Source organism: Papio anubis, chromosome 13 (assembly GCF_008728515.1).
Source record: "Papio anubis isolate 15944 chromosome 13, Panubis1.0, whole genome shotgun sequence".
NCBI classification, from domain to species: domain Eukaryota; kingdom Metazoa; phylum Chordata; class Mammalia; order Primates; family Cercopithecidae; genus Papio; species Papio anubis.
The window spans coordinates 96,282,431-96,307,999 of NC_044988.1; the positions used below are offsets into that span (position 1 = coordinate 96,282,431).

General features: G+C 43.3%; 1 protein-coding gene across 2 annotated transcripts; it reads left to right on the top strand.

The window, feature by feature from the left end:
* Positions 1-44: 44 nt before the first annotated feature.
* Positions 45-25,569, top strand: ZBTB34 (zinc finger and BTB domain containing 34). 2 transcript variants are annotated; one of them, XM_009189159.4, is made up of 3 exons: positions 155-600; positions 2,979-3,099; positions 19,060-25,569. In XM_009189159.4, exons 2-3 carry the CDS (start codon positions 3,080-3,082, stop codon positions 20,582-20,584), a joined length of 1,545 nt encoding a protein of 514 aa, XP_009187423.1. In that variant the 5' UTR covers positions 155-600; positions 2,979-3,079; the 3' UTR covers positions 20,585-25,569. The 2 variants fall into 2 exon arrangements, with proteins under 2 accessions (XP_009187424.1, XP_009187423.1); XM_009189160.3 differs by lacking the exons at positions 155-600; positions 2,979-3,099 and adding an exon at positions 45-113.

Consider the following 25,569-nt stretch of genomic DNA (forward strand, 5'->3'; position numbering starts at 1 on the left):
GGGGCGGGGGGCGCGGGCTGGGGCGGCAGCCGGAGCGGCGGGGACGGGCCTGGCGCCGGCGGCGGCGGAGGGGGCGCCGCGGGCGGGCGATGTGAGCGCGGCGCTCTGCGCAGGTGAGGCACGCTGACCGGGGGCGGCGAGCAGCGGGCTAGGCGCGGGCGGGGCCGGCGGGGTGGGGGGCAGTCCCCGGGCCGCTGTCCGGCTCCCTCTGGGTGCGGCGGGGCGGGAGCCTTCGCGCCTGGTCAGTCCCGCGGGCTGGCGGCCGGCGCGGGCGGGAGCCGAGGCCGGGCGCGGTCCGGAGGCCCGGGCACCTGCTGGGGTCAGGCGCGCGCCCCCGAGGGGCCAACTGTGCTCGGTCTTTAGTCCGGGCGCCGCTGGCCCGGCCGAGGGTCGCGCTCGGGCAGCTGCCCTGGGCTCCCCAGCCTCCACCCGGGGCGTCTTGGGACCCCCAGCTTCCGGGCCCCTAGCCCTGGGGGCGCTCCCTTTTGTACGGGGAGGGAGGTCAGATGGTTGAGTTCCCTGGAGAGCCGGCCGGGCAGGGGGTCGGCCCTTCGGGTGGCTGCCACGGAGCCACTGCCTCACGCCACAGCCTTTCTCCAGGTAAACAGGCGGCGGCGAGGAGTTGCGCTTGGCCCCAGACGTCTCAATGGTCACTCGCGCTCAGTTGGTCCTGCCATTGCGGAGGGCTGGGCTGGGGCTGACCGGGGGTGTAAACAGTGCCCTTCTAGGCCAAGTGGCTGTGCTTTCAGGGCGGCACTCGTCTGGGAGTCTCTGTGTGGAGGCGTTCCGCAAGTCCTTTCCATGCTGGGACTCAGTTTCCCCATGTGATCATTGAGGGTTTCATTTAACTCTCTAAGAACCCTTCTGGCTCTGCCATTCCGTGTATGTCTCAAATTGGAAGGGCTGTCCCTGGTTCAAGATACTGGGCAGTTTCGCTGAAGACTTTGTCAGTGTGGACTTTTTAAGCCACTTACTGCATTTCGTTTCAGACAGGCTTTAAAATGATTTCAAGAAGCGTTTTCTAAACCTCACCTTAATCCTCATTCATCCCTTGCTTTTGTCCCTAGTAGGAGTTAATCACATTCCGCCGAGTTTTTGCATGCAGAATTTTTTGTTGTTTATATTTGCCCATTTTCTCTTTGTTCCCTAGTCCAGGCCTTCTTTGCTTCACATCTGGATTATTGCAACAGCTTCTTAGCTGGTCTCTGACTCCAGAGGTTCCCCCCTCCCCCATCCTTCCTTTATGCTAAAGCCAAACTTACTATAGGAAGTCAAAAAATAGTTGAGTGCTTGCTTGCTTGCTTATTAAATGTCAAGATGCTGTTCCATGTGGTGGGAAAGTAGTAGAAGATACACTTACAGTCTCCAAGCAGCTTTACACAGGGTGCTGAGACATTACCTATGAGAAGGTAATTTTGATGAGACAAGGCTGTGTGCTGTAGAATTAAGAAGGAGAGATGGAGGTCACTGTAGGCCGAGTAGTTAGGGAGGGCTTAGTGAGGAGGCGGGATTTGAGCCGGTGTTAACGGATGAGTAGCATTCAGATAGGAAAAGAGGAATCAGGCCCAGTGATCCTATGGAGTTCGTGAATAGACCAGTCTCCTGGCAGAGAAGGGTTCATATAGGAGGGAAGTAGGAGGAGAGGTGGGCCGCGGCTAGTTCCTCAGAGAACTCAAACACTAGGTCAAAGTTGAAACTACTGAAGGCATTGGTGAAGAAGCTAGAGGCCAGGAGATCAGTTAAGAGGCCATGGCAGTTATACCACTGTTCAAAGCTGAGTAGTGGCCTCTTGCCTGCCACGGTGTGTCCAGCCACCGCCCACCCTGTCTTTTCAAGACTCTCCGTGGTTTGGCCCCACCCCACCTACCTGAACGCTGTTCTCTGCTTCTCCAAGTCTCTCCCCTGCAGAACTGAGTTAGTTACGGTTTCTTGGGTTTTGCTTCTGTTGTTCCCCCTTCTGAAGCTCTGACCTCCTTTTTCTCTGTGCAAATTCTCCATTTCACTTCCTTCAAGCCCCTGCTGAAGATACACTTCCTCCAGTGGGTGTTCCCTGACTTCCCTGCCCCCATGGCTTTGTGGCACTCGGATTCAGCACTTGTTCCTTGGCTGTTGAACTTGTTCTTGTCCCAGCTGGAGTGGGAGATTTTTTAAGGGCATTGTGTCTTAATACTCCTTTCGGAGCCCTTATGGTGTCTAATACTGGGGCTGGACTTCTATAATAGGTACTCAAATACTTCCTGATTTTTGTTGGTAAACAACTTGTTGTTTTGTTTTGTAATTTACCTTTTTTTTTTTTTTTAAGGAGAATCTGTTTTTGTCAACTTTCTGTGATATGTAATGCTACCATTCAAGGTGGATGTTTTCAGCTTGCCCTCTTAGGGTGTAGAAAGCACAAAACGAATCTTTGAAACTTTAAAACGTTCCCCTCTGATCATGGGAAAAGAGAAAAGTCATGTGATTCTTCATTCGGAGACTGTGGGGAAAGAACAGCAGCTTTGGAATCATGGGTTTGAATCCTGGCAAGTCTACTTCCCAGCTCTGTGAAGATGAGCAATTTAATGCCTCTGAGCCTCCGTTTCTTATTTGCGGTGTGGAGGATAATAAAATCCATTTCATAGGGTGACTGTGAACTGTAAACGAAAATGGTATATGAACTTCTATATGAAGTAGAAAAATGGGCAGCACTTAGTAACTGCTTAGTACATTTTCGTTATTGTTATTGTCATTACTGGGTGTACATTTATCAAGGTGGAGAAGTGATCAGCTGCTGAACTGTGTATCCACCGAGTTTTGGATTTCTGCATCTCTGTGTCCCCCCACTTTTGCCTTCCTTTTGAAGCACTTGTCTAAAATGTCAGTATCATGAATCTAGAATGCCATCTTTATGTTTTATTCCCATTAATGTTCATGTTACTGTAGTTTAAATTCTGCTTAATGTCTTTCAGACTTCTTAATTGTGTCTATTTAATGTTTTGTAGCTGACAAACTGCTGAATTTAGCTTAGTGAAGGTCATCAACTGAACGCAGTTAAATTTCTAATGGTTATTTTCTGGTTGATGTTGATGGCAAGGAAAACCTCATGGAAGGATGCAAGTCCAGGTGAGCTTTTCTAATCCTTTTGTCGTAAGAGGCAGGACTTAATGTATTTTCCAGGGCCAGTGCCCCTGAAATGCTAGCTAGCAGTAAGCAGATAAGATGCTGTGCCTTAATATTTTTGAATTCTTTGCTTTAAGAAAGCTTATTCTTTTATCTGAAACAAATCCTCTCAATTAATGGTTAAAATATGAAACATCTTTTTGCCTACTTCACTGACAGAAGTAAAAATTATGGACATTTTGCAAAGCAATGGCTGCAGACCACTTGAGGTACAACATATTGTGACCCCTTAATCGTCACAGTGTCAGACCCAGCCTGACTTTGTCTGTGTGGTGGAACATCCTTCAGTGAGAATTCTCTTTCTACTTGGAGTCAATCAGTAAGAATCCAGCACCAATAAAAATCCTACATCTCATCAGTATGCCTGGATTAAAATCTTGTAAGAGATAATAGTTCTGAGTCTGAGACTGACAAATCTTGGTCCAAATCCTGGCTCAGCCAGTCATTAGCTGAGTGACCTTGGGTAAGTTTCTCAGCTTCTCTGAGTTTGCTTCCTCATCTGTAGAATGGGGATAACTGCAGCCTCTTAGTGTCTCTTAGTCTAAGAGCTTACTTACCATACTGTATACAGTAGGAGCCTATTGATGGTTAGTCCTTGTCATTGTTAGTAAAATTAAAGAGGCCATTCCTCTCCTGCTTGGAGAGCTCAGAAGAAGCTTCTGATGATGTTTTGCATTGACTAAAAGACAAATCGCACCCTCTTGGAATTAGTGTATCTGAGCAGACCTGGAGAATGTTAACGCCTTGGTAGGAAATGTAACAGTTTGGATAAAAATGTTCTTTCAGGCTCACATGAATTAATGCAGTAAGAACTCTAAACTTGTTTTCTTTTAAATTAGGATGAGTGCTTCATGAATATCCATCACAGAATGCCATTTTATTTATTTTTTTTTCTTGCATTGGGTTTCAGTAGCACCAGAATGTTTCACGCAGCCCTGGTGTTATTTGACTACTGCTTTCTAAAAGATTCGATTGTAGCTCATGACAGCTCAATTTTGGTTTTAATCTAGACCCAGGCAGAAATACCTAGAAAAGTTATTTTTAATAATTGTTACTTCTGTTACCATGACTTTTGTCTGCAGTGCTTCAATCTGTGGTCTTTTTAATGACTTTGTGTGAAAGTGAAAATTAGGGATCTTCAGGTTTCCAGTGCCTGCCAGAGAAAGCCTAGTTTGAGCTGTGTCTCAGGTATCAGCAAGTGACTGAAGCCAGCAGGTGCAAATCTGGGTTTGGAATCATGAGCATCTTGATTGAGAATAATGGGTACCTCCTGGTGCCTTAAACAACTTCCAAATTTGTAACTTTCCTTTCTTTTCTTGGAAGTGTAACTGGATATTTTTAAACAAAGTGTAGCATCTTGTGGAGCAAATTAGAGTGTTTATGGGTTAGGTTGGAATAAGCCACCTTGCTAGATTTTGCCGTTGGCAGAGACTATCCTGCATCTCTGGGGTCTCCAGAAGGAAAAGTTCAGAGCTGAGGGTGCGGCTGTAGTGGCAGTCCATGGATCTTGAGCCACTAGCTTGTTTTAGCTGACATGTACTGAGAGCCTGTCTGCCCCAGACACACTGCTGGGCTTTGGGCACGCAGTCCCTGCCCTCAGAGAGCTCACCGCCAGGAGTGGAAGCTCAGAAGCGAGGAGTCTCACAGAATCGGCACGTTTCTCATTGTTCAGCTTTTACATTTTTACTTTTGTTCTGGTTGTTGATATATGGAGACAGTTGCAAGGCTTTATCCAAGGAAGTTGTAGAGATTTTAAGGCCCAGGTGGGTGTTTCGCCTAGATGGCATCTGAGAGTCTCTTCTTATTTTTAGGTTCTCTGCAGAATGGGTCAGCAGTGTGAGAGGATGTCATTAGTTTTCCATTGTTGAGTTTCCTCACAGCTTAACAGAATACGTGGTGCCGAATTTTACTTAAAGATACTAGTCAATGGGGCTGGGCGCAGTAGCTCATGCCTGTAATCCTAGCACTTTGGGAGGCTGAGGCAGGCGGATCCCTTCAGGCCAGGAGTTAGAGACCAGACTGGTCAACATGGTGAAACCCTATCTCTACTAAAAACACAAAAATTAGTTGAACGGGGTAGCACATGTCTGTAATCCCAGCTACTCGGGAGACTGAGGCATGAGAATCACCTGAACCTGCAGTGAGCCAAGATCGCACCACTGCCCTCCAGCCTGGGCACAGAGCAAGACTCTGTCTCAAAACAAAACAAAAACGAAAACAAAACTAGTCAATGGAAAGGCTTGAGGAGAGGGTTAGGTGAGGATGTTACCCCTTTCATCGGGTGCTGTTTCCATTCCTCTTTTCTAGGAGCAAACACCCTTTCTATTCTCAGCCTTCTCTCTTTTTTTTTTTCTCCCTGAGTAACCTCATCTTACCACAACAATCCTCAGTCAGTACATGGTCACTCCCAAATCAGTATCTTCGGGTCTAATGTTTCTCTCTAGCTGCAGCCCCATGTTTCCCACGGCCCTGTGGAAAACCTGAGCCCAGCTTGTCCTGGCCGGGCTACGTGGCCTCCAAGTAGACATCATGCCTCAGTCTCCAGGTTCTGCCGCCAGAATTCTGTTTGAGTTCTCTGAGTATTCAAGACCCTCCACCTTCCGACTGTGGCCTTCTCCTTCCGTGGCCTTCCTTGTCCCTGAGCCGGGGCCACTGCACGCTGCCTGCTCTACCCCAGACGCCGTCTGTCTGCTTTCCCCTGTGCCCTGTTCCTGCTTTTCCTTCTGTCTGGAGTGTTCTTTCTTTTCCCTTTGAAATACAAGGCCTGTTCAAAAATATCTTCCTCCATGAAGTTTTCCTTTGTTCTATTTTGATTTTTTTTTTTTTTTTTTTTTTGAGACGGAGTCTCGCTCTGTCGCCCAGGCTGGAGTGCAGTGGCGCGATCTCGGCTCACTGCAAGCTCCGCCTCCCGGGCTTACGCCATTCTCCTGCCTCAGCCTCCCGAGTAGCTGGGACCACAGGCGCCCGCCACCTCGCCCGGCTAGTTTTTTGTATTTTTTAGTAGAGACGGGGTTTCACCATATTCTCCAGGATGGTCTCGATCTCCTGACCTCGTGATCCGCCCGTCTCGGCCTCCCAAAGTGCTGGGATTACAGGCTTGAGCCACCGCGCCCGGCCATATTTTGATTTTTTAAAAATCTTTTTGGTCAAGAGTAATCAGCCTTGTATTGTTCCTTGTAGTTCTTTGTTTCTGCCTCTGTAACTGTCTGCTTGATATAATAATTATCCATTTGCAGCCCATCTTTCTCCTCTAGATTCTGTGGTTTAAAAAATTATATATTTGTAGGTACTAACCTACATGTCTTAAAAAAAACTAGTGAGAATAATACAGTTATTTGATTTTTGAAATGCAAAGGTATAAAGTCTGTTTCCCTTCCCTCTCCTTAGTCCTTAGTCCTTCCCCACAGTGACCACCATTAATAGTACCACGTGGTTCCTTCCAGAATGGATACAGCAAGCAACATAATATAATTCCTTTACAAAATGTACATGAAGGGAGTGACATATATGCATACATATTAGTCTACATCTTGCTGTTTTTGGCCAAATCTTAGTGCTCTTTCCATATCAAGGCATATACATCTACCCAGTCTTAATAGTTGCATAGTATTTCATTGTCGATTATATTTTTTGAAACCAGTTTCCTTTGGGGGTTCTTTTTTTTTTTTTTTGCTATAGCAAAGAAAAATTCTTAGTGGTTATTTTTATTATATATCTCCTGCTACACTTTTGTAAGTCCTATATATTAGTAGGCTTAATTCCTCCCCGTTATTTGTGGACCAAATGGTAAATGCCTTTTAAATTTTGATAGGTATTACCAAATTATTCATTCCTCAGGACTACACTTGCCAGCTCTTTTAAACTGTGTGCAAAGCTGATGGGTTAAAAATGGTATCTCATTATTTTTTCTTTTTGTATTTCAAACGTCTTTAATCAGAAGTAAATTTTAGCATCTTTGCTTCTTTTTTTGTCATTTTTCTTTTTTTCTTGAACTGTTTGTATCCTTTGCCCATTCTCCCATAGGGTTTTTTTGTGTATGTCACCTAATTTGATTTATAAATTAAGGAATTTGGAAAGTAGTTCTTTGTCAAATATGCATATATTTTTCTTCAGTATATCATTTATCTTTTGGCTTTTGGGGAGAAGGGGTATTTTTTTTGTCATATACTTTTATGTTGTCGAATGTATTTGTCTTTGCCTTTGTGGCATCTGAGATTTATGTCATGCTTGGAAGGGCCTTTATGTCAGTATTATAAATAAATTCACCCGTGTTTTCTTTCATTTTTTTTTTTTCGTGATAAATCTTTTTAAAATACTGGCATAGGAATAGAATGGCATTAAATAGAAAGTAATAAGATCCTCCATACATTCCTTGGTGCTTTATAAGAAATTGGTTAACATGTGACACCTTTGAAAGTTCAGAGGAGCTGTGTTTGCCATCGGTGGGTCATGGTATTTTATGTGACCCTCTAATATTACATATAAGGGCAGTTACTGCCTTTTTGCCTCTTTTATTAACTCAGTGAGGGCGAGGAGCTGAATGGAAGAGCAGGGGCTTGAGTCACTGGTTTCTGTTCACCCTTCTCAGCATCAGCCATGAATGTGACATGATGGTCACTTGCTTTTCCTGTCTTTTTCAAGTGGCTTTTTGTTCTTAAGCCCCTTTGGGTAAAATGCGTTAACCTGGATTGGGGTTATCTCTCCCTTGTGTGTTGTTGCAGAGCAGCCTTTTGCTGTCCTGATGCATGGGCGCAGTGATGGATTCTGTAGCTTTTTTGAGTGGGATCTTGCGAAGATGTCAAGCAGCATTACTTACCAAGCCTGTCGTCATATGGTCTCGCATCAGACCTTAATTTTCTTTTCAGCGCAGCCATGCGTGCTTATTTCCAGAGCCCTCGCTTTGGCTTTGGACTTCAGGTCTGTGGGAGGAGTGTCCCAGGATGGCTCGTGCGGTCATTTCCAGGCAGTGCCACTCTCTCTGTGGCTTGTACCCACAGTGCCTCACTGTGTGAGTGGCCTCCTGCTCTGGTTGCCCAGCCGGCTGTCACTCCGCAGTGTGTGTTCATTTCTCCCAAAGCTGCTCGCCTTCAGCTGCGCTCCCCTTTGCAGTTGGCTTCCCTGTCTTCCGTCCTCTGGTGCTTTCAGACTTGGCTTCGTCACTGCTTGGTCAGTCCTGGAGGGCCCCTCACAGTTTGCTCTTGCTTTCAGGGCGCTGGTCTCAATGCTGCTTTGAATTCTGTTGAACTTGGGCTGAACCCTGTGTCTTCTTGGCAGCATCTGCTCTCTGTGACTTTCACCTTCAAACACCAAAAGGACCGGTTTACTTGAGCCCTAGATCTGTGGTTTCTAATTAATTGAGGCTTTCGCATGCAAAGATAGCTTTTTATTTAAAGCAAGTAGAATGAGCCAGGGTCCGGGGCTCTGAGGAGGAAAGGGGGATGAAAGCTGTGAATATGGAGGGCATGATACCCGGTGGCCGCAGGGGCCCGCCTGGAACATTTTTCTCCTCATAACCCTTACCTCTGCCGGTGATTCTGGTCTAGAAAAGAGGGAGATTTTGCTCTACAAAGAGGGTGCTTCACTAAATTCCTACAGCTGAAATTGCTTGGTCACAGTGAATATGCAGATATAATCTTGATGTATATTACTAAAATGCCCTCATTTGCCCTTCTGTATTCTGGGCAGCAGTAGGGAGGATGTGTGCCCACTTGCACCCCCCGCCCCATCTCCATCCCTTTCCTTGACACCATCTTAGGGCAGGAATGTAACGTGGGGCAAGCTTGCTAGGAATAAAGGGTTGTTGTGTGGGGGCCTGGATGCGCATACTTCCGAAGGGTCCTGGGAAAGTCAGCTGCTTGGTTTCCTCATCTTTAAAATGGGGGCAGTAGTACCTGCCTTAAGGGACAGGTTGGGAGGATTCAGAGACATACTGCATCCTAAGCCTTTACGACACGCCTGGCATGTATCACATTCAGTAAAAGCTGGTCACGGATGATGATGGTGGTGGAGTGACTCTGCCAAGTAAAGGGGGAAGGCTGAGAGGTGTGGCAGCAGGGGCAGTCATCCCCTTTTATAGTTGCCCAGGCTGGTGTGGGGGCAGCTGGGTGCGTGGAAGTAGGAGAATGTCGGTCCTGCCCACATCAGAGGTGGTCCTTCCCAGAAGCTACCTGGGAGACCAGTGGTGGCCTTATGTGATCAAGGCAGAAGCTGTGTGTGAGGTGAAAGCTATTCCACAGGTGTGAAATTATTCTCTTTCTTTGTAAGAAAGTAAGAATTCGGAAGTAAGAAATTAAAGAAATTGAAAGAGCAGAAAGATTGTCTTTCCATCGATTGAGTGAACCGAAGAGACCTGTGAAGAAGTTGAGAAGGTGACAGTTTTGAACTTCCCAAAAAACCATTTCAACAAAGTTCTATCCATGTGTATTTTTTAAAAGAAGTATTTCACATTTTTTTCCCAGAGTATAGTTTTTACAAACAAAAACAAAATTTTGTTAAAATATGTATTAATGATACTGAAAGTAAATTCAGCTTGTATGTGCTTGTTTTTTAAATTAAAATAATAGCAATGTAAATGTCTAATTTGGGTGTGGTTTTTTGCCTAGAATAATGTGACAGAAACACCTATGATTAATCTTCTGAATTAAAGAATTCTGGTTCTGATGGTTTTAGTGAGTGGAATAATCAAATTCATTATTGTTTTCTGAGGCAGCTGCAAACTTAATCTAAATGAAAAACATATAAATCACTACTCTGCATTATCAAAAATGAATTCCATTCCCATCTCTCTCTGAGTGGGGAGGAATCTGCATTAAGCCTCTATCAAACTGCAAGACTGGGACTTTTATTCATCTTTGAATTCCCTTTGGTTTTCTGTATGTAAGAGATTGATGTTGAGTGAATATTTCCTATAAATGTATGAAAAATAATTTAAATTCCCAGTCAGTGTGCCATTTAGTGATTGCAATTAAATCTAATACTTGCAGCACATATGACAAAAGGCTAATTTCCTTAATTTGTGAAGAGCTCTGACAAATCAATAAAAAGGGCAAAGGATATGAGTAGGCAGTTCAAAGACAAACTTAGACAAATTGCCATTAAACATGAGAAAAGATATCAACCTCATTTATAATTAAACAAATGCAGCCGGGCACAGTGGCTCATGCCTGTAATCCCAGCACTTTGGGAGGCCGAGGTGGGTGGATCACCTGAGGTCAGGAGTTCAAGAACAGCCTGGCCAACATGGTGAAACCTTGTCTCTACTAAAAATACCAAAATTAGCCAGGTGTGATGGCTTACACCTGTGGTCTGAGCTATTAGGAAGACTGAGGCAGGAGAATCGCTTGAGCTTAGGAGGCGGAGGTTGCCTTGAGCAGAGGTTGCACCACTGCACTCCAGCCTGGGCGACAGAGTGAGACTCTGTCTCAAAAAAAAAAAAAAAAAAAAAAAAGCACATCAAAACAATGAGGTACATCTTTCACCTATCAGTTTGGCTGAAAAAGTGAAACGGTTTGATACCCATTGCTGACAGTTATGGGGGAGCAGGCCCTTCCCTGTGAATGGATAATTGCTGCCGCCTCTTAGAGGGTAATTTGGCATTATCAACTGAAATGAAAAATTTACCACAATTGTGCTAGAAGTTGAGACTACAGATTTACTTACATAAGAAAGCCAGATGTAACTGAGGGGTGTGTGTGTGTGTTGTGGGGTGACAGTCTGTGTTTGTAATGGCTATCTTAGTATCAACTGGGAACTGGTTAAGTACGTTGTGATATAGCCATCCATGGAATACTATGAAGTTAGAAAAAAATAGGTCAATGTGTATGTGCTGCTATGGAAAGATTCTTTTTCTTTTTCTCTTTTTTTTTTTTTTTTGAGACAGAGTCTTGCTCTGTCGCCAGGCTGGAGTGCAGTGGTGCTATCTCGGCTCACTGCAACCTCCGCCTCCCAGGTTCAAGCAATTCTCCTTCATCAGCCTCCCTAGTAGCTGGGATTACAGGCGTGCCGTACCACGCCCAGCTAATTTTTGTATTTTTAGTAGTCTTGATCTCTTGACCACGTGATCCGCCCACCTCGGCCTCCCAAAGTGCTGAGATTAAGGCGGAAAGATTTTAAGATATATTAAATACATTTCTTTAAAGTAGGGTACAGAACAGTTTATGCTGATAGATGTTTTGAATTTTCTCTGAAAGAATACCCCAAAACTCCTACCAGTGATTATCTTTGGGAAGAGGGGCTGGGGGAAAGTTTTATTATTTCTGTTCTATGATCTGAAGTTCTACCATATGCATATATTTTATTTTAAAGATAAAATTAATTAAAAATTGACCAGGTGCAGTGGCTCATGTCTGTAATTCGAGACCAGCCTGGGTAACATAGTAAGACCCTGTCTCTACAAATTAATTAAGCTAAGGTGGGAGGATCCCTTGAGGCCAAGAATTCGAGACCAGCCTGGGTAACATAGTAAGACCCTGTCTCTACAAATTAATTAATTAATTAATTTATTTATTTATTTATTTGAGACGGAGTGAGGCCAAGAATTCGAGACCAGCCTGGGTAATGTAGTGAGACCCTGTCTCTACAACTTTATTTATTTATTTATTTATTTATTTGAGACGGAGTGTTGCTCTTGTTGCCCAGGCTGGAGTGCAATGGCACGATCTTGGCTCACTGCAACCTCCACCTCCCAGGTTCAATCAATTCTCAGCCTCCAGAGTAGCTGAGATTACAGGCGCCCGCCACCATGCCCGCCTAATTCTTTTTTTGTATTTTTAGTAGAGACAGGGTTTCGCCATGTTGGCCAGGCTGGTCTCAACCTCCCGACCTGAGGTGCTCCACCTGCCTCGGCCTCCCAAAGTGCTGGGATTACAGGTGTGAGCCACCGTGCCCGGCCTACAAAAAAGTTTTTTAAAAGCCGGGTATGGTGGTGTGTGCCTATAGTCCTAGCTACTCAGGAGGCTGAGGTGGGAGGATAACTTGGGCCCAGGAGGTTGAGGCTGCAGTGAGCCAAGATTGTGCCACTGTACTCCAGCCTGGGTGACAGAGTGAGATCCTGTCTCTAAGAAAAAAATGTAATTCAAAATTGATCTAACTTAGGTGTAGACCCACTGACATTCCACACAGGGGAGAAAATCAAGACCTTCAAGAAACCAGTGAGTAGCCCATGTTGCAAAACTGCCAGTACAGAGGGATAGAGGATCACATTTGAACTTGAAGTGTGCCTACATAAGAGGCTCTGACCTCCTCTATCCTGGGATCACTGGACCTGACAAATCCACACATGGGGTGTAGAACTTGTGATCGATGATGAGTTTCTCTCCCTTTAGTCTGGTCATATGGCTCAGACCGAAATTAACTGTAAGTTCACTATGTGCCAGTCATTTAGAAGCTTCTTGTTCAAGAGTGTGGCTTGTTAGCAGCTCTGGGGGGAATCTTTGAATCTCATTGTCACTGTGGAAAGGAAGTGTTAATGTAAGGGAGAGGAGAGCAAAGCACTTCCTTTCTCATATTGCGGAAAAATGGAATCCCTTTCTTAGGTGTTAATCGTGGCGTTCCACTTTTCTCAGTGATTATCTTTCAAGTGTTGTTCTCCACCTTTCTTCTACAAAGCAGATAAGAAAAAACCACACAGAGAAGGAAGCCTCATTGGGAAGCCGTTTTCAGTTGTACATTCTATTTCAGAAATGCTCTGTTGCATTCCTTTCTGTACTGGTTTTCGCCCTGCAGTCCACACCTTTGAAAAGCCCGAACCCACCTTCCTTTTGTCCTTGCATTCCAAAAGTCACTATTTATACACCCCATGTCATGAGAATGCTATGATGAATAGGTAACATTTGACTATTTGTTAGGTGCCAGCTGAGTTGCATTTTTATAAGTTTTGCCAATTTGAGAAAGAAGTATTTTGTCTCACGTTTATGCATTTATTTATTTTTGAGATAGTGGCTCACTCTATCACCCAGGCTGGAGGGTAGTGGCACAATCTCAGCTCATTGTAACCTTGGCCTCCGGGACTCAAGCCATCCTCCCACCTCAGCCCCCCGAGTACCTGGGACTACAGGTGCCCACCACTTTGCCCTACTAATTCTTGTATTTTTAGTATTTACGGGGTTTCACCATGTTGGCCAGGCTGGTCTCAAACTCCTGAGCTCAAGCAATATGCCCAATTTGGCCTCCCGAAGTGCTGGGATTACATGCGTGAACCACAGTGCCTGGCCTCATATTGATGTTGCTCTACTGATAAAGTTGTTAAGCATTTTTTTTTTTCGTTTCTTTTTTTGAGACGGAGTCTCGCTCCGTCACCCAGGCTGGAAGGCAATGGCGCGATCTCAGCTCACTGCAACCTCCACCTCCAGGGTTCAAGCATTTCTCCTGCCTCAGCCTCCCGAGTACCTTGGATTACAGGTGCCCGCCACCACGCCCGGCTAATTTTTTTATTTTTAGTAGAGACAGGGTTGCACCAGGTTGGCCAGGCTTGTCTCGAACTCCTGACCTCAGATGATTCACCCGCCTCGGCCTCCCAAAGTCCTGAGATTACAGATGTGAGCCACCGTGCCCAGCCTAAGCATTTTTTCTCTATGTCTAAAGGCTATTTTAATTTCTTTTTAAAAGCGTCTGTTCATAGTCGCTTTTTTCAGTTGTTCCATTTGGCTTTTATTGATTTGTGAGAGACTGCTGTTTATGTTCTAAGTATTTTTTATTGTTTTCTACCTCTTTTTTTTTTTTGCTAAAAAGTATTTTTTAGATATATAAAAGTTGTATTTCTTCTGTAGTTAAATCTGCATTTCTTCTTCTGGTATCTTTGTGTGCTTAGAAAAACCTCTAGAGGTTATTTTGGGGTATGCTGTGAAGAAGTATCTAAATTTATTATTAATTCAAATTCTCTAAGCAGCATTTATTTCAGTAATTCTCCCCTTTTTACTTGCTTGAAATGGCCCATGAGGCCATCTCAGTCTGATTTCTACCTTGACAACCTCATGTGGCTTCTGTCCTGCCCCTTGCGCCTTGTTCCAGCTGTGTACACACTTCCAGCATGTCCTTCCTCCCCAACCCTTTGTACGTGTGATTCCTTCTGTCTGGACAGGTTCCCTGCAGCACCCTGATACCACATGTATCTGACTAACCTTTACTTGTCCTTTAGTTCTTATTTAAAATAGCAGTTGTTCATGTAGGCTTCTCTGACCACTCCCCCATCGTGAAAGATCTCATAGCTTTTATCATGATTTATGATGAGAAAATTAAAACTCCGATGGATCCCTAGTGCCTGACACTTAATACATACTTAGCCGATGACTTATAGCCCAGTCATACATTTTGACATCTGTAAGTTCGGTTGTATTTGTCTATTTCTAACATTTCTTCAGTATTCCAGATCTGCACTATCCAGTTTGGTGGCCACTGACCACATGCGACTATTGAGCACGTGGAATGTGGTTAGTCCAAACCGAGCCATGCTGTGTGTAACATACACATCAGAGTTCAGAGACCTAGTGTGAAAAGAATGTCAATGTCTCAGCTTTCTAATATTGATTACATGCTGCAATGATGTGTTGGGTGATATAACATATTACTACAATTTATTTTTTTAACTTTTAAAAAATGTAACTACTAGAAAACATTAAATTACACATGCAGTGTCTTATATTTATGTTGGACCACAGTGTTCTAGATGAATTTTAAAATCATTTTGTCAGGTTTCTAAGAAAAGATTTCATCAGGCTATGTTATATTTATAAATTAATTTTGGGGGTAGAGTGTCTCTCTTTACAGTATCGAATCATCCCGCCAGAACCATGTTCCCTCTCTTCATTTATACAGGCTTTTGTCCGTATTAAAGTGAGTTGTATTTTTCTTGTTGACCCTGTTTTTTGCTTATCTTCCCCCACCCCTAGGTATTTTCTAGTTCCTGTTGCTATATTGTTGGTTGCACCTTATTGTCGTTATCTTACCTGTTTTTTATGTGTAATTTTTTGAAACCCTCCACTTAGTAGATGCCGATTCTAATATTTTCCAAGTGATTCTCTTGGGGCTTCTGTGTAAATAATCTGCATGTTACATCTGCACGTAATAGTCATTTTGTCTCTTTTTTAATGGCTGCTTGCCTTAATGTTCCCTTGTCTTGTTGCTTTGGCTAGAAGTTCTAAAATAATGTTAAGTAAGAATCATGATGGCAGATAACCTTGTATATCTTCCCAGGCACTGATGGGAATGACTTTACTAAAGTGTTTACCGAAGTGTGCTCCAGGGAACACTCATTCTTGGGAAATATTAATATGTGTACCTTGAGAGAACAGTTCCACCATTAAATGAGTTTGCGAACTGCTGAGTTAAGCAGGATTCCTGTCTATAGGACTTTTCAGATAGGATATTATGCTAATGTGTGTTTTAATCCCTAGGAGGTGAGGATATTGGGGCCAGCTCTTGGGCTTGGGTTCTACTAAATACATTTTGGGAAATGCAGACATCATGTTTCCTTTTTTTCTTTCCCTCCCTCCCTCCCCCCCCCTTCCTTCCTTCCGTTCCCTTTTTTCTCCCCCTTCCCCTTCCCCTTCCCCCCTTCCTTCCTTCCTTCCTTCCTTTTCCCTATTAAGTATACCAACATACGCAATGTTTCCTTTTTAAGGATAATGTTGCCATTGGTTTGTAGTAGATACACTTTTTTTTTTTTTTTTTTTTTTTTTGAGACAGAGTCTCGCTTTGTCACCCAGGCTGGAGTGCAGTGGCCAGATCTCAGCTCACTGCAAGCTCCGCCTCCCGGGTTCACGCCATTCTCCTGCCTCAGCCTCCCGAGTAGCTGGGACTACAGGCGCCCGCCATCTCGCCCGGCTAGTTTTTTGTATTTTTTTAGTAGAGACGGGGTTTCACCGTGTTAGCCAGGATGGTCTCGATCTCCTGACCTCGTGATCCACCCGTCTCGGCCTCTCAAAGTGCTGGGATTACAGGCTTGAGCCACCGCGCCCGGCTGATACACTTTATTATATTAAGAAACTATTCTGTTTCTAGCCTATTGAGTATTTTCCCCTTACTCTGAAAGGGCATTTAACTTTCTGTCACATGCATTTTTGACATAATATTGATTTGGTCATATGGGTTTTTCTCCTTGACTTATTGATGTTGCAAATTATATTCGTCTATTTATTTCTGAACATGTAGCCATCCTTACATTTGTGAAACAGCTGTTCTTGGTCATAATATATTATTTTAATAGGTTGTATTTGCTAGCATTTCTGTTAGGACTTTAAAATCTATTTATTTAGATGAAGTAGACAGTTTTCTTCTTTCTGCTATTTGTCATCTTCTGCTATCAGATTTGTGCCATATGAACTGAGATGCTTTAAATGTTTTTACATGCATCTAGAACAGTGTGAACGGCCTGAAGATCATTTGTGCCTTGGCACTTCTGTTTCTTATTTAGTTCTGCCAATTTATGTTATCCTAAAAATATGTTCATTTCATACAGATTTCAAATTGATTTCAATCATAAATCTAGGATAAATAAGGGCACAGTATTCCTCTTTGACTAAAATGTTTTAACTCAAATTTTGATGTGATTTTAAAAAAAGTTCGGACATGATCTAGGCACATTTAACTGATCCTTTCCTGTGAGAGTCTTAGATTTAGTTGCATGTTGTCTTGTCTTGAAATTTAAAAATTCCCTCTGTGATTATGTGCTGTTTTTCTGTATTAGTTATTTTCCTACTGTCTTTGGGCATCATTTGTTTTTCCTTTTCTGACCTCCTGAGTTCAGCCATTTCACTTATTTTTAGTATTGATTGTTTAATGATTAAAACTCTTAAGGCACTGACTTTTCCTGTTACAGCTTTTTTTTTTTTTTTCCAAAACTCCCAACATTTCATTTTGAAAAACTTCAAACAGAAAAGGTGAGAGAATTTCACAATAAGTGCCCAAATATCCACCATGTAGACTCTACAATTGTTAACTTTTTACTGTGTTTGCTTTATCATGTATTTGTCCATCTCTTTTTTGGAGATACATTCTCAAGTAAGTTGAAGACATGAGTAAACTTCACTCCTGAAGCCAGATTTTATGTGTTTTCTCATTGTCTAAGTAGTTTTATTCCATTTAGATTTTTTTCTGATCTAATACTTAGGAGGTATTTACATTTCTGTTGGTCAGGTTTTAAAATATAATTGTTAGATCTGGTTTTGTTGTGTTTGGGTGAGAGGATGGAGCCTGGGCTATATATACTTAAGTAGTTCTGAGCAGTCTGGTGCTGCAGAGGTTTAGGCCACAGGAAGGAAACCTGTTGTAGGTGTACCACAGCTGTGGCACACACCTTTTGATGTGTCCGTCACCCTTTCATTCCTGTTGTCTAAAATAACTACTGTTTAAAAATACTGTCTTGGTCGAGTGCGGTGGCTCACGCCTGTTATCTCAGCACTTTGGGAGGCTGTGGCGGGCAGATCACTTGAGATCAGGAGTTCGAGACCAGCCTGGCCAACATGGTGAAACCCCATCTCTACTAAAAATACAAAAACTAGCTGGGTGTGGTGGCGGGTGCCTGTAGTCTCAGCTACTCAGAAGGCTGAGGCAGGAGAATCACTTGAACCCAGGAGGCGGATGTTGCAGTGAGCCAAGATCATGCCATTGCACTCCAGCCTGTGTGACAGAGCAAGATTCTGTCTCAAAAAAAAAAAAAAAAAAAAGTAATAATAATATTAATAATACTGCACTGAAGGAGACTGAGCATAGTAAGTCTCAGCCAAACCAACCCAACCCAAAAGAGATATAAAGGTGTACACAGCTGAAGGGCAAACACACAAATCAAGACAGTAATACTGAAAAGGGTTTGGCTCCATTTATTGTGTCCAGTGTGCTGCATAGTTGAAAAATACCAATCAGAAATACACAAGTAAGACAGAACATTTTTAGATGAATTTAGTTTTGTTTTTGTTTGTTTGGTTTTTTTTTGTTTTTGAGAAGGAGTCTCATTCTGTCGCCTAGGCTGGGGTACAGTGGTGTGCTTTTGGCTCACTGCAACCTCCGCCTTCTGGGGTCAAGTGATTCTCCTGCTGCAGCCTCCCTAGTAGCTGGGATTACAGGCGCACAACAACACACCAGGCTAATTTTTTTTTTTCTTTTTTTTTTTTTTCTTTTTTTTTTGAGACGGACTCTCGCTCTGTCGCCCAGGCTGGAGTGCAGTGGTGCAATCTTGGCTCACTGCAAGCTCTGCCTCCCGGGTTCACGCCATTCTCCTGCCTCAGCCGCCCGAGTAGCTGGGACTACAGGCACCCGCCACCGTGCCCGGCTAATTTTTTTTTTTTTTTTGTATTTTTAGTGGAGACAGGGTTTCACCATGGTCTCGACCTCCTGACCTTGTGATCCACCCGCCTCAGCCTCCCAAAGTGCTGGGATTACAGGCGTGAGCCACCGCGCCTGACCACACCAGGCTAATTTTTGTATTTTTAGTAGAGATGGAGTTTCACTATGTTGGCCAGGTTGGTCTCAAACTCCTGACCTCAAGTGATCTGCCTGCCTTGGCCTCCCAAAGTGCTGGGATTACAGGTTTAAGCCACTGCGCCTGGCCTGAATTTAGTTATTTTTCACAAAGTACTTCAAACCCTCAAAAGTACTTGAAATGGGGAAATAATTGTCCTAAAAGAATACCGATTTCTCAGAGCCAAAATAGTCCTACTCTGTGTAAAATATTTTACTTTTGATCAAGATGAATGTTAGGCAACGGTGACACTAGGCTAATTGATCATTAGTTTATTTGGCTTTTGGTGAAGTAACCAAAACGTGAAAGACTAAAACAAGGGGAAGAATGCTTCAGGTAGATTTTAGGAGGTTTGATAGCCACAATGGTATTGTCGTTGTAAGCTTGTGTTTATGCCACTTGTACTTAGTGAGGAGTCACTGGTGAATGATGCCAACTCTCTCTCTCCGCAGAGTACGCTTCATGTCAGTAGAAATGGACAGCAGCAGTTTTATTCAGTTTGATGTGCCCGAGTACAGCAGCACCGTTCTGAGCCAGCTAAACGAACTCCGCCTGCAGGGGAAACTATGTGACATCATTGTACACATTCAGGGTCAGCCATTCCGAGCCCACAAAGCAGTCCTTGCTGCCAGCTCCCCATATTTCCGGGACCATTCAGCGTTGAGTACCATGAGTGGCTTGTCAATATCAGTGATTAAAAATCCCAATGTGTTTGAGCAGTTGCTTTCTTTTTGTTACACTGGAAGAATGTCCTTGCAGCTGAAGGATGTTGTCAGTTTTCTGACTGCAGCCAGCTTTCTTCAGATGCAGTGTGTCATTGACAAGTGCACGCAGATCCTAGAGAGCATCCATTCTAAAATCAGCGTTGGAGATGTTGACTCTGTTACCGTCGGTGCTGAAGAGAATCCCGAGAGTCGGAACGGTGTCAAAGACAGCAGCTTCTTTGCCAACCCAGTGGAGATTTCTCCTCCATATTGCTCTCAGGGACGGCAGCCCACCGCAAGCAGTGACCTCCGGATGGAGACCACCCCCAGCAAGGCTCTGCGCAGCCGCTTACAGGAGGAGGGGCACTCAGACCGCGGGAGCAGTGGGAGCGTTTCTGAGTATGAGATTCAGATAGAGGGGGACCATGAGCAAGGAGACCTGTTGGTGAGGGAGAGCCAGATCACCGAGGTGAAAGTGAAGATGGAGAAGTCCGACCGGCCCAGCTGTTCCGACAGCTCCTCCCTGGGTGATGATGGGTACCACACTGAGATGGTTGATGGGGAACAAGTTGTGGCAGTGAATGTGGGCTCCTATGGTTCTGTGCTCCAGCACGCATACTCCTATTCCCAAGCAGCCTCACAGCCAACCAATGTATCAGAAGCTTTTGGAAGTTTGAGTAATTCCAGCCCATCCAGGTCCATGCTGAGCTGTTTCCGAGGAGGGCGTGCCCGCCAGAAGCGGGCCTTGTCTGTCCACCTGCACAGTGACCTGCAGGGCCTGGTGCAGGGCTCTGACAGTGAAGCCATGATGAACAACCCCGGGTATGAGAGCAGCCCCCGGGAGAGGAGTGCGAGAGGGCATTGGTACCCGTACAATGAGAGGTTGATCTGTATTTACTGTGGAAAGTCCTTCAACCAGAAAGGAAGCCTTGACAGGCACATGCGACTCCATATGGGAATCACCCCCTTTGTGTGCAAGTTCTGCGGGAAGAAGTACACACGGAAGGACCAGCTGGAGTACCACATCCGGGGCCACACAGATGATAAACCATTCCGCTGTGAGATCTGCGGCAAGTGCTTTCCATTCCAAGGTACCCTCAACCAGCACCTGCGGAAAAACCACCCGGGCGTCGCTGAAGTCAGGAGTCGCATTGAGTCCCCCGAGAGAACAGATGTGTACGTGGAACAGAAACTAGAAAATGACGCGTCAGCCTCAGAGATGGGCTTAGATTCCCGGATGGAAATTCACACAGTGTCTGATGCTCCCGATTAAGATGGTAAAGAAGTGCACCCAAACAAAGCACATTAATCAATGCATATTTGTGATTTGCTTTGTTGTAATCTTTGGTTTTCCCAACCATCTGGAAATCTCTTGGTCTCTTGGCAGTTTTTCTAAAGTTTCTGGATGGAACACTTCGTTGTGTTTATCCTTTCCCCTGCCCTCCCTCCCCGAAGGAGCTCAAAGCATGAAGGGCAACGCATCCAGGGAAAACACAGGCTGACAGTATTCCTCTTTGGCTGAACTCTTAATCCAAAACCTGCCAGTGATTTAGCTATGCCAACTGGTTGACCCTCCATTCTCTGCCAAGAGGCATACTCTGTCTCATTGTGTGCGCTGGCAGCAGTGCACTTCCGTGGAGGGAGGTCAGGATGCCGTCAGCTGATACAAATGGGTAACCTTTTCTAATTTAAAATTCCTTTTAGGGGGTAGTTAGACAATTTATATATATATATAATAAAACTATTATTATATATATAGTATATATACATTCTCAAATTTGAGTTTATTCTGGTTGAGGTGAATGTAAGAGGAATATATAATTTAATACAATGTGAACAGGGCTTCTGAGTCTGTCTCATCCCTACCTAATACGTTAGGGTTTTGCCCCTTCATTTCCCTTACAAAAGAATGTTAGTAGGTTTATATTAATCATTGTGTCCAAAAGCAAGCAAAGCAAATCACAGTGTTCACAGCTCTGCTTCATAACAAATACATAAACCAAATGCCATAAAATTTCTTCAACTCTAGTTGGAAACCGTTTGGAATTTTTGTTAGTTGTCCAGCAGGTAAGCTGGATGACCTGTGGTGCTGACCTTTTTACATAGTGTAGTGTTATATTAGCCAACCCCAAAGGAGCAGTGGTTTTCAAGGTTTTTACTGGCCTACAAATCTACCTTCATTCCGTACTGTAGAAACATACATACCAGGTAACTAAATCGAATCACTCTCTATCATGAGTTAGTACTCACTCGCACTTAAGGAAAGGGATTTGTAGTTCTCTCTACAAAATTCTCCAAGCAGTGTTGTGGTTTTTTTTTTTTTTTCTTTTTTTTCTTTCTCTTTTCAAACAGCCAGTTCAGGTGCACAGCAACTTTTTCTACATGCAGTTCCCAGGGAAACTGCAGAACTTAGAATTTGTACTTTTTGTAAAGCTATACTCTATGGGAATTGCAAGCAATATATCTATCTTAGTATTGTGTGTGCTAATGAGAGCCTCAGTGGCTCCCCCACTCTCTCAGTGTTTCCTGCTTAAAGAACCAACAGTTTAAAAGCCCTCTAAGATATTCTGTGTGTCACCAAATCTGTGTGTCACCATTTTTTGTCATGTGGTGCTATTTTTGTTAAGTGTCTTTTTAGGTCAGTATAGTTGTAGAAAATGTGAAATCTAATGGTAATAATGAATTATAATGGTTTTCCTCTCTTGAGTTCGTAGCTTGAAAAGAGACCTCAAAAGCATGTGCTGGCAAACACATTACTGTATGAAAAGATACCTGAGTCCTATTTGAATAATGTTTTATTAGTACTTTCGGAAATGTCTTCAGTTCTGTATTGTGTTCACGTACACAAACAGGCTTTACAAGATTGCTTCGGTACTGTAAACTCTGGCAGAGAGTAATTTTATAGGCGGTTTGGTGGTGAGTTTGTGCTGCAGGCTGCCTGTGGGATGTCAGCGTTCTGGTATCTGGCTGAGAACCTGGGGTCTGAGATGCACAACCAGTGCACCTCCGTAGGAGAACAGTGTAGCCACCTAAAAGAAAAACGAACAAAGGACCAGCCTCAGAGGCTAGAAGTTAAAGGAATACAGAATTTGATGTTTGCTGGTTTTCTGTGCTTTTTTGGCTCTTAAAATACCAATGGTGGATTGTTATTTTGTTTTTGTTTTTTGTTTTGAGAAAAAAAAGTCATTCAAGCCCTTTGTGTGTAATAGCCCCTAGGGGTGGCAGCTGTGCAGTCGCATCTCTTTAGCACACAGGATCTGTTCACGTGTGAACTGCTGCGCTACACATCAGTGTTAACTCCCTACAGATTACACTCTAATCCCGCTGCTCCCGAGGAGCGGCCTTTGCTAAATCGGGTATATAGTATGCCTTTTTCCTCGTCAAACTGCCTAAGTAGGGGTTTGTTCTCTCCCTGAAGCACTTGTTCAACTCCTGTTAAAGCCGCGTGCCTCAAGGGGAGGCTGGACCCCAAGTGTTTACCCACTTAAATATGTTCTGGGGTTTCAGGTAAATGTTTGTGATTTTTTTTTTCCTTACATGAATAAGTTTGGTTTTGATTTTTTTTTTAATTGAATGCAAAAAATTTGTGTTGTGATACAAATTAAGTTTGTGACAAGAAATGCCCAAATCCAAGGACATAAGAGGTCAAGCTCAGGGAAGGAACCTCCTTTTCACTCAGGCTTGGGGCCTTCAGCGAGGTCTCCAGAGCATTCCGTGGTATGAGAGACAGTGAGGAGGGAGGGCACCTGGTGCGGGCACCTCCAGCGTCCTGGCTCTTGGCATTGTCCGTCTTAACCTTATTTACATGGAGTTCTTTGTATTTGTGAATCTGTTTAACTGGTTTGAGTTTACCAAAGAGTGACTTATCCAAAATTGTCTTTGACAAAAATATCCATTGCTTTGATTGTACAGTTCAGGTTCAAACATTGTAATGGGACTGTTAAGGGGCAGAAAATTGATTGAGTTTCTCTCTAAGAATCATGATTCCACATTTTGCAAGTTCCACTTGCTCCCATTCGTGTTGCTAACACTTTACCCTTTCCACTGCTCGCAGTGTTAAGAATGAATTCTCAAGCCATAACACAGTACTGTAAAGTTCCGCAGGGCTTCGAGGGAGGCAGCGCCTAGGCCAGCACGGAGCTGTGTAGCCTCTCTGAGCGTTCGCACTGTCATGCTTCCCAGGGGCGTGACTGGTGAGAGATTAACTCCATTCAGATCGGGCAGCAGCAATTAATTGTGCCTTGCCGCATGAGGATGTGTCAGGAGGATTAACATGACCACAGAACCGAAACATTCTCTCCCTGAAGTTCACTTCACGTCTCCGCAGACGAAGTACGCTGTGTAACTCCTTAGAGCAACTCTTTTTGGAAAGCAAAGTCCCTATTTCTGTACAGTTTTAGGTTAGGTGTTTCATTTATAACAGATGCAGAAATCAATTAAGATAAAGTGATATGTGAAGAAATCTTTTACGGTAAAATATATCCTGAATTCATATAGGCTTGTTCATAATTGAGTCTCTTCTTGAGCTACCTTTTCACTATTAGACAATGTGAAGACAGTGACAGCGTCCTTTTCTAGAGATACTTAGCCCGTTATTACAAACTGTGAAGACAAAGAATTTTATACTTTTACTAATGTTTGTGGTTTTAAACAGTTATTTTCATTCTAATCAGTTCTCTACCCTCTAATTTCTACTAAAGCTGTAAATACATTTAGAAATTATATTTGTAAATACAGTATATGGAGACAAGTTAATTTTTTGGTCAGTGGAAAAAGCCTCCCAACCAATTGGCTCTGCCTTGGCAGTTGTGGTTTTTTTGTTTTGTTTGTTTTTTTTTTTTAGTTTAGGTGTTTTTGGTTTTTTGTTTTTTCTTAACAGCAGAAAGGATACTGTCGGTTCACTGTTGAGCAGAATATACTGTAGAACGAAATTGATAATTTTTAAATCTTCCAGAGCATGAGTAAATGTCTTTTCTAATGATAGCAAATATAACCAACTCTTTGTTTTTCCCTTAGCCCAGACCATATATAGGCCTGCATATTTTGTGTGTGCTTTTGTTTTTATTTTTGTTCTTACAGCCTAGACTCTAGGAAAAATTTGCAGGAACACAAAACAAGGGCTGGGGGGAATATCATCTATGTGAATGAGCTTTACTTTAAAGAGATCAATGTATTTTATTTTATCAACTTTTTGTCTTAGTTACTGTGATTTTTGTTGTTGTTGTCCTCGTTATTGTTAAATTCTGTAATGGTTTCCTGTGAAGCCTCCACTGAAAGGGACTCAAATATGCAACACCTAAACTATTTTCCAAGGGCACATGCCCCTTGAATGGTGCTTCTAGACTGGTCAGGGTTATTTATTAAATTTTATATATGAAAGTATTGGGGAATTATGTAAATTCTTTATATGAAACTATCTAGTTCATAAATCATAGATTTCATATTACTCAGTGCAACTGAACTAAAAGTTCAGAAAAGTCATTCACATTGTTCCAAATTTGTAATGGTGGTCACATGTCACATGCGTCTTTTTCAGTAAGTGCCAGAGTGTTCCCACTGTTTCTGCCCAGTGCTTGACTTCTCGGCCCAGAAGGGAACCTGCTTTCTCTGGTTTCCTCCCTGGGTCTGGCACAGACAGGGCTATTGTAGTTCTTGATCAAGTCCTGGAGTCAGCCTTGCCTGGCTCTCCTTGTAGCAGATTCAGTCCACAGACCTCTTGCTGCCCCTCAGTGACAAGTATGCTGTGAATTCAACCTTTGGACTTGCTGCCCAAGCCTTTGGTTGCTGCCCTGACTATTGTAAGAGGTAAACTTACCTGGTTTGTTTGAGAATGACCATTTTCCTAATGTGAAAACCATCTCTCTCACCACTTTTATTAGTAGGGCTAACATTTTTTTCCGTTATAAATGGTTGAGCAATTTGAATGACTTAACACAGTGTCATTATCTTGCAATATAAACTGGTAACCTCACAACTCCACACTTCATCACCATATGAAGTAAATGAAGCTAGCTAAGCGGATGCTGTATCAACTAGTAACTTGCCATTAAGGATTATTTTATAGCATGAATTTAAGACTATTTATTCAAATGATATTTTACTCTTGTATTCACTTTGTTTTAGATTTGTGACATGAATATTTCAGTGCTGCTTAATTTTGTTCTGAATTCTTGTTTCTTGCTTGTAAATGGCTTTTTTATGGTATAAATAAAGTCAATGGACATTGCTGTTTGTAAATAAAAATGCTGCTAGAGCACA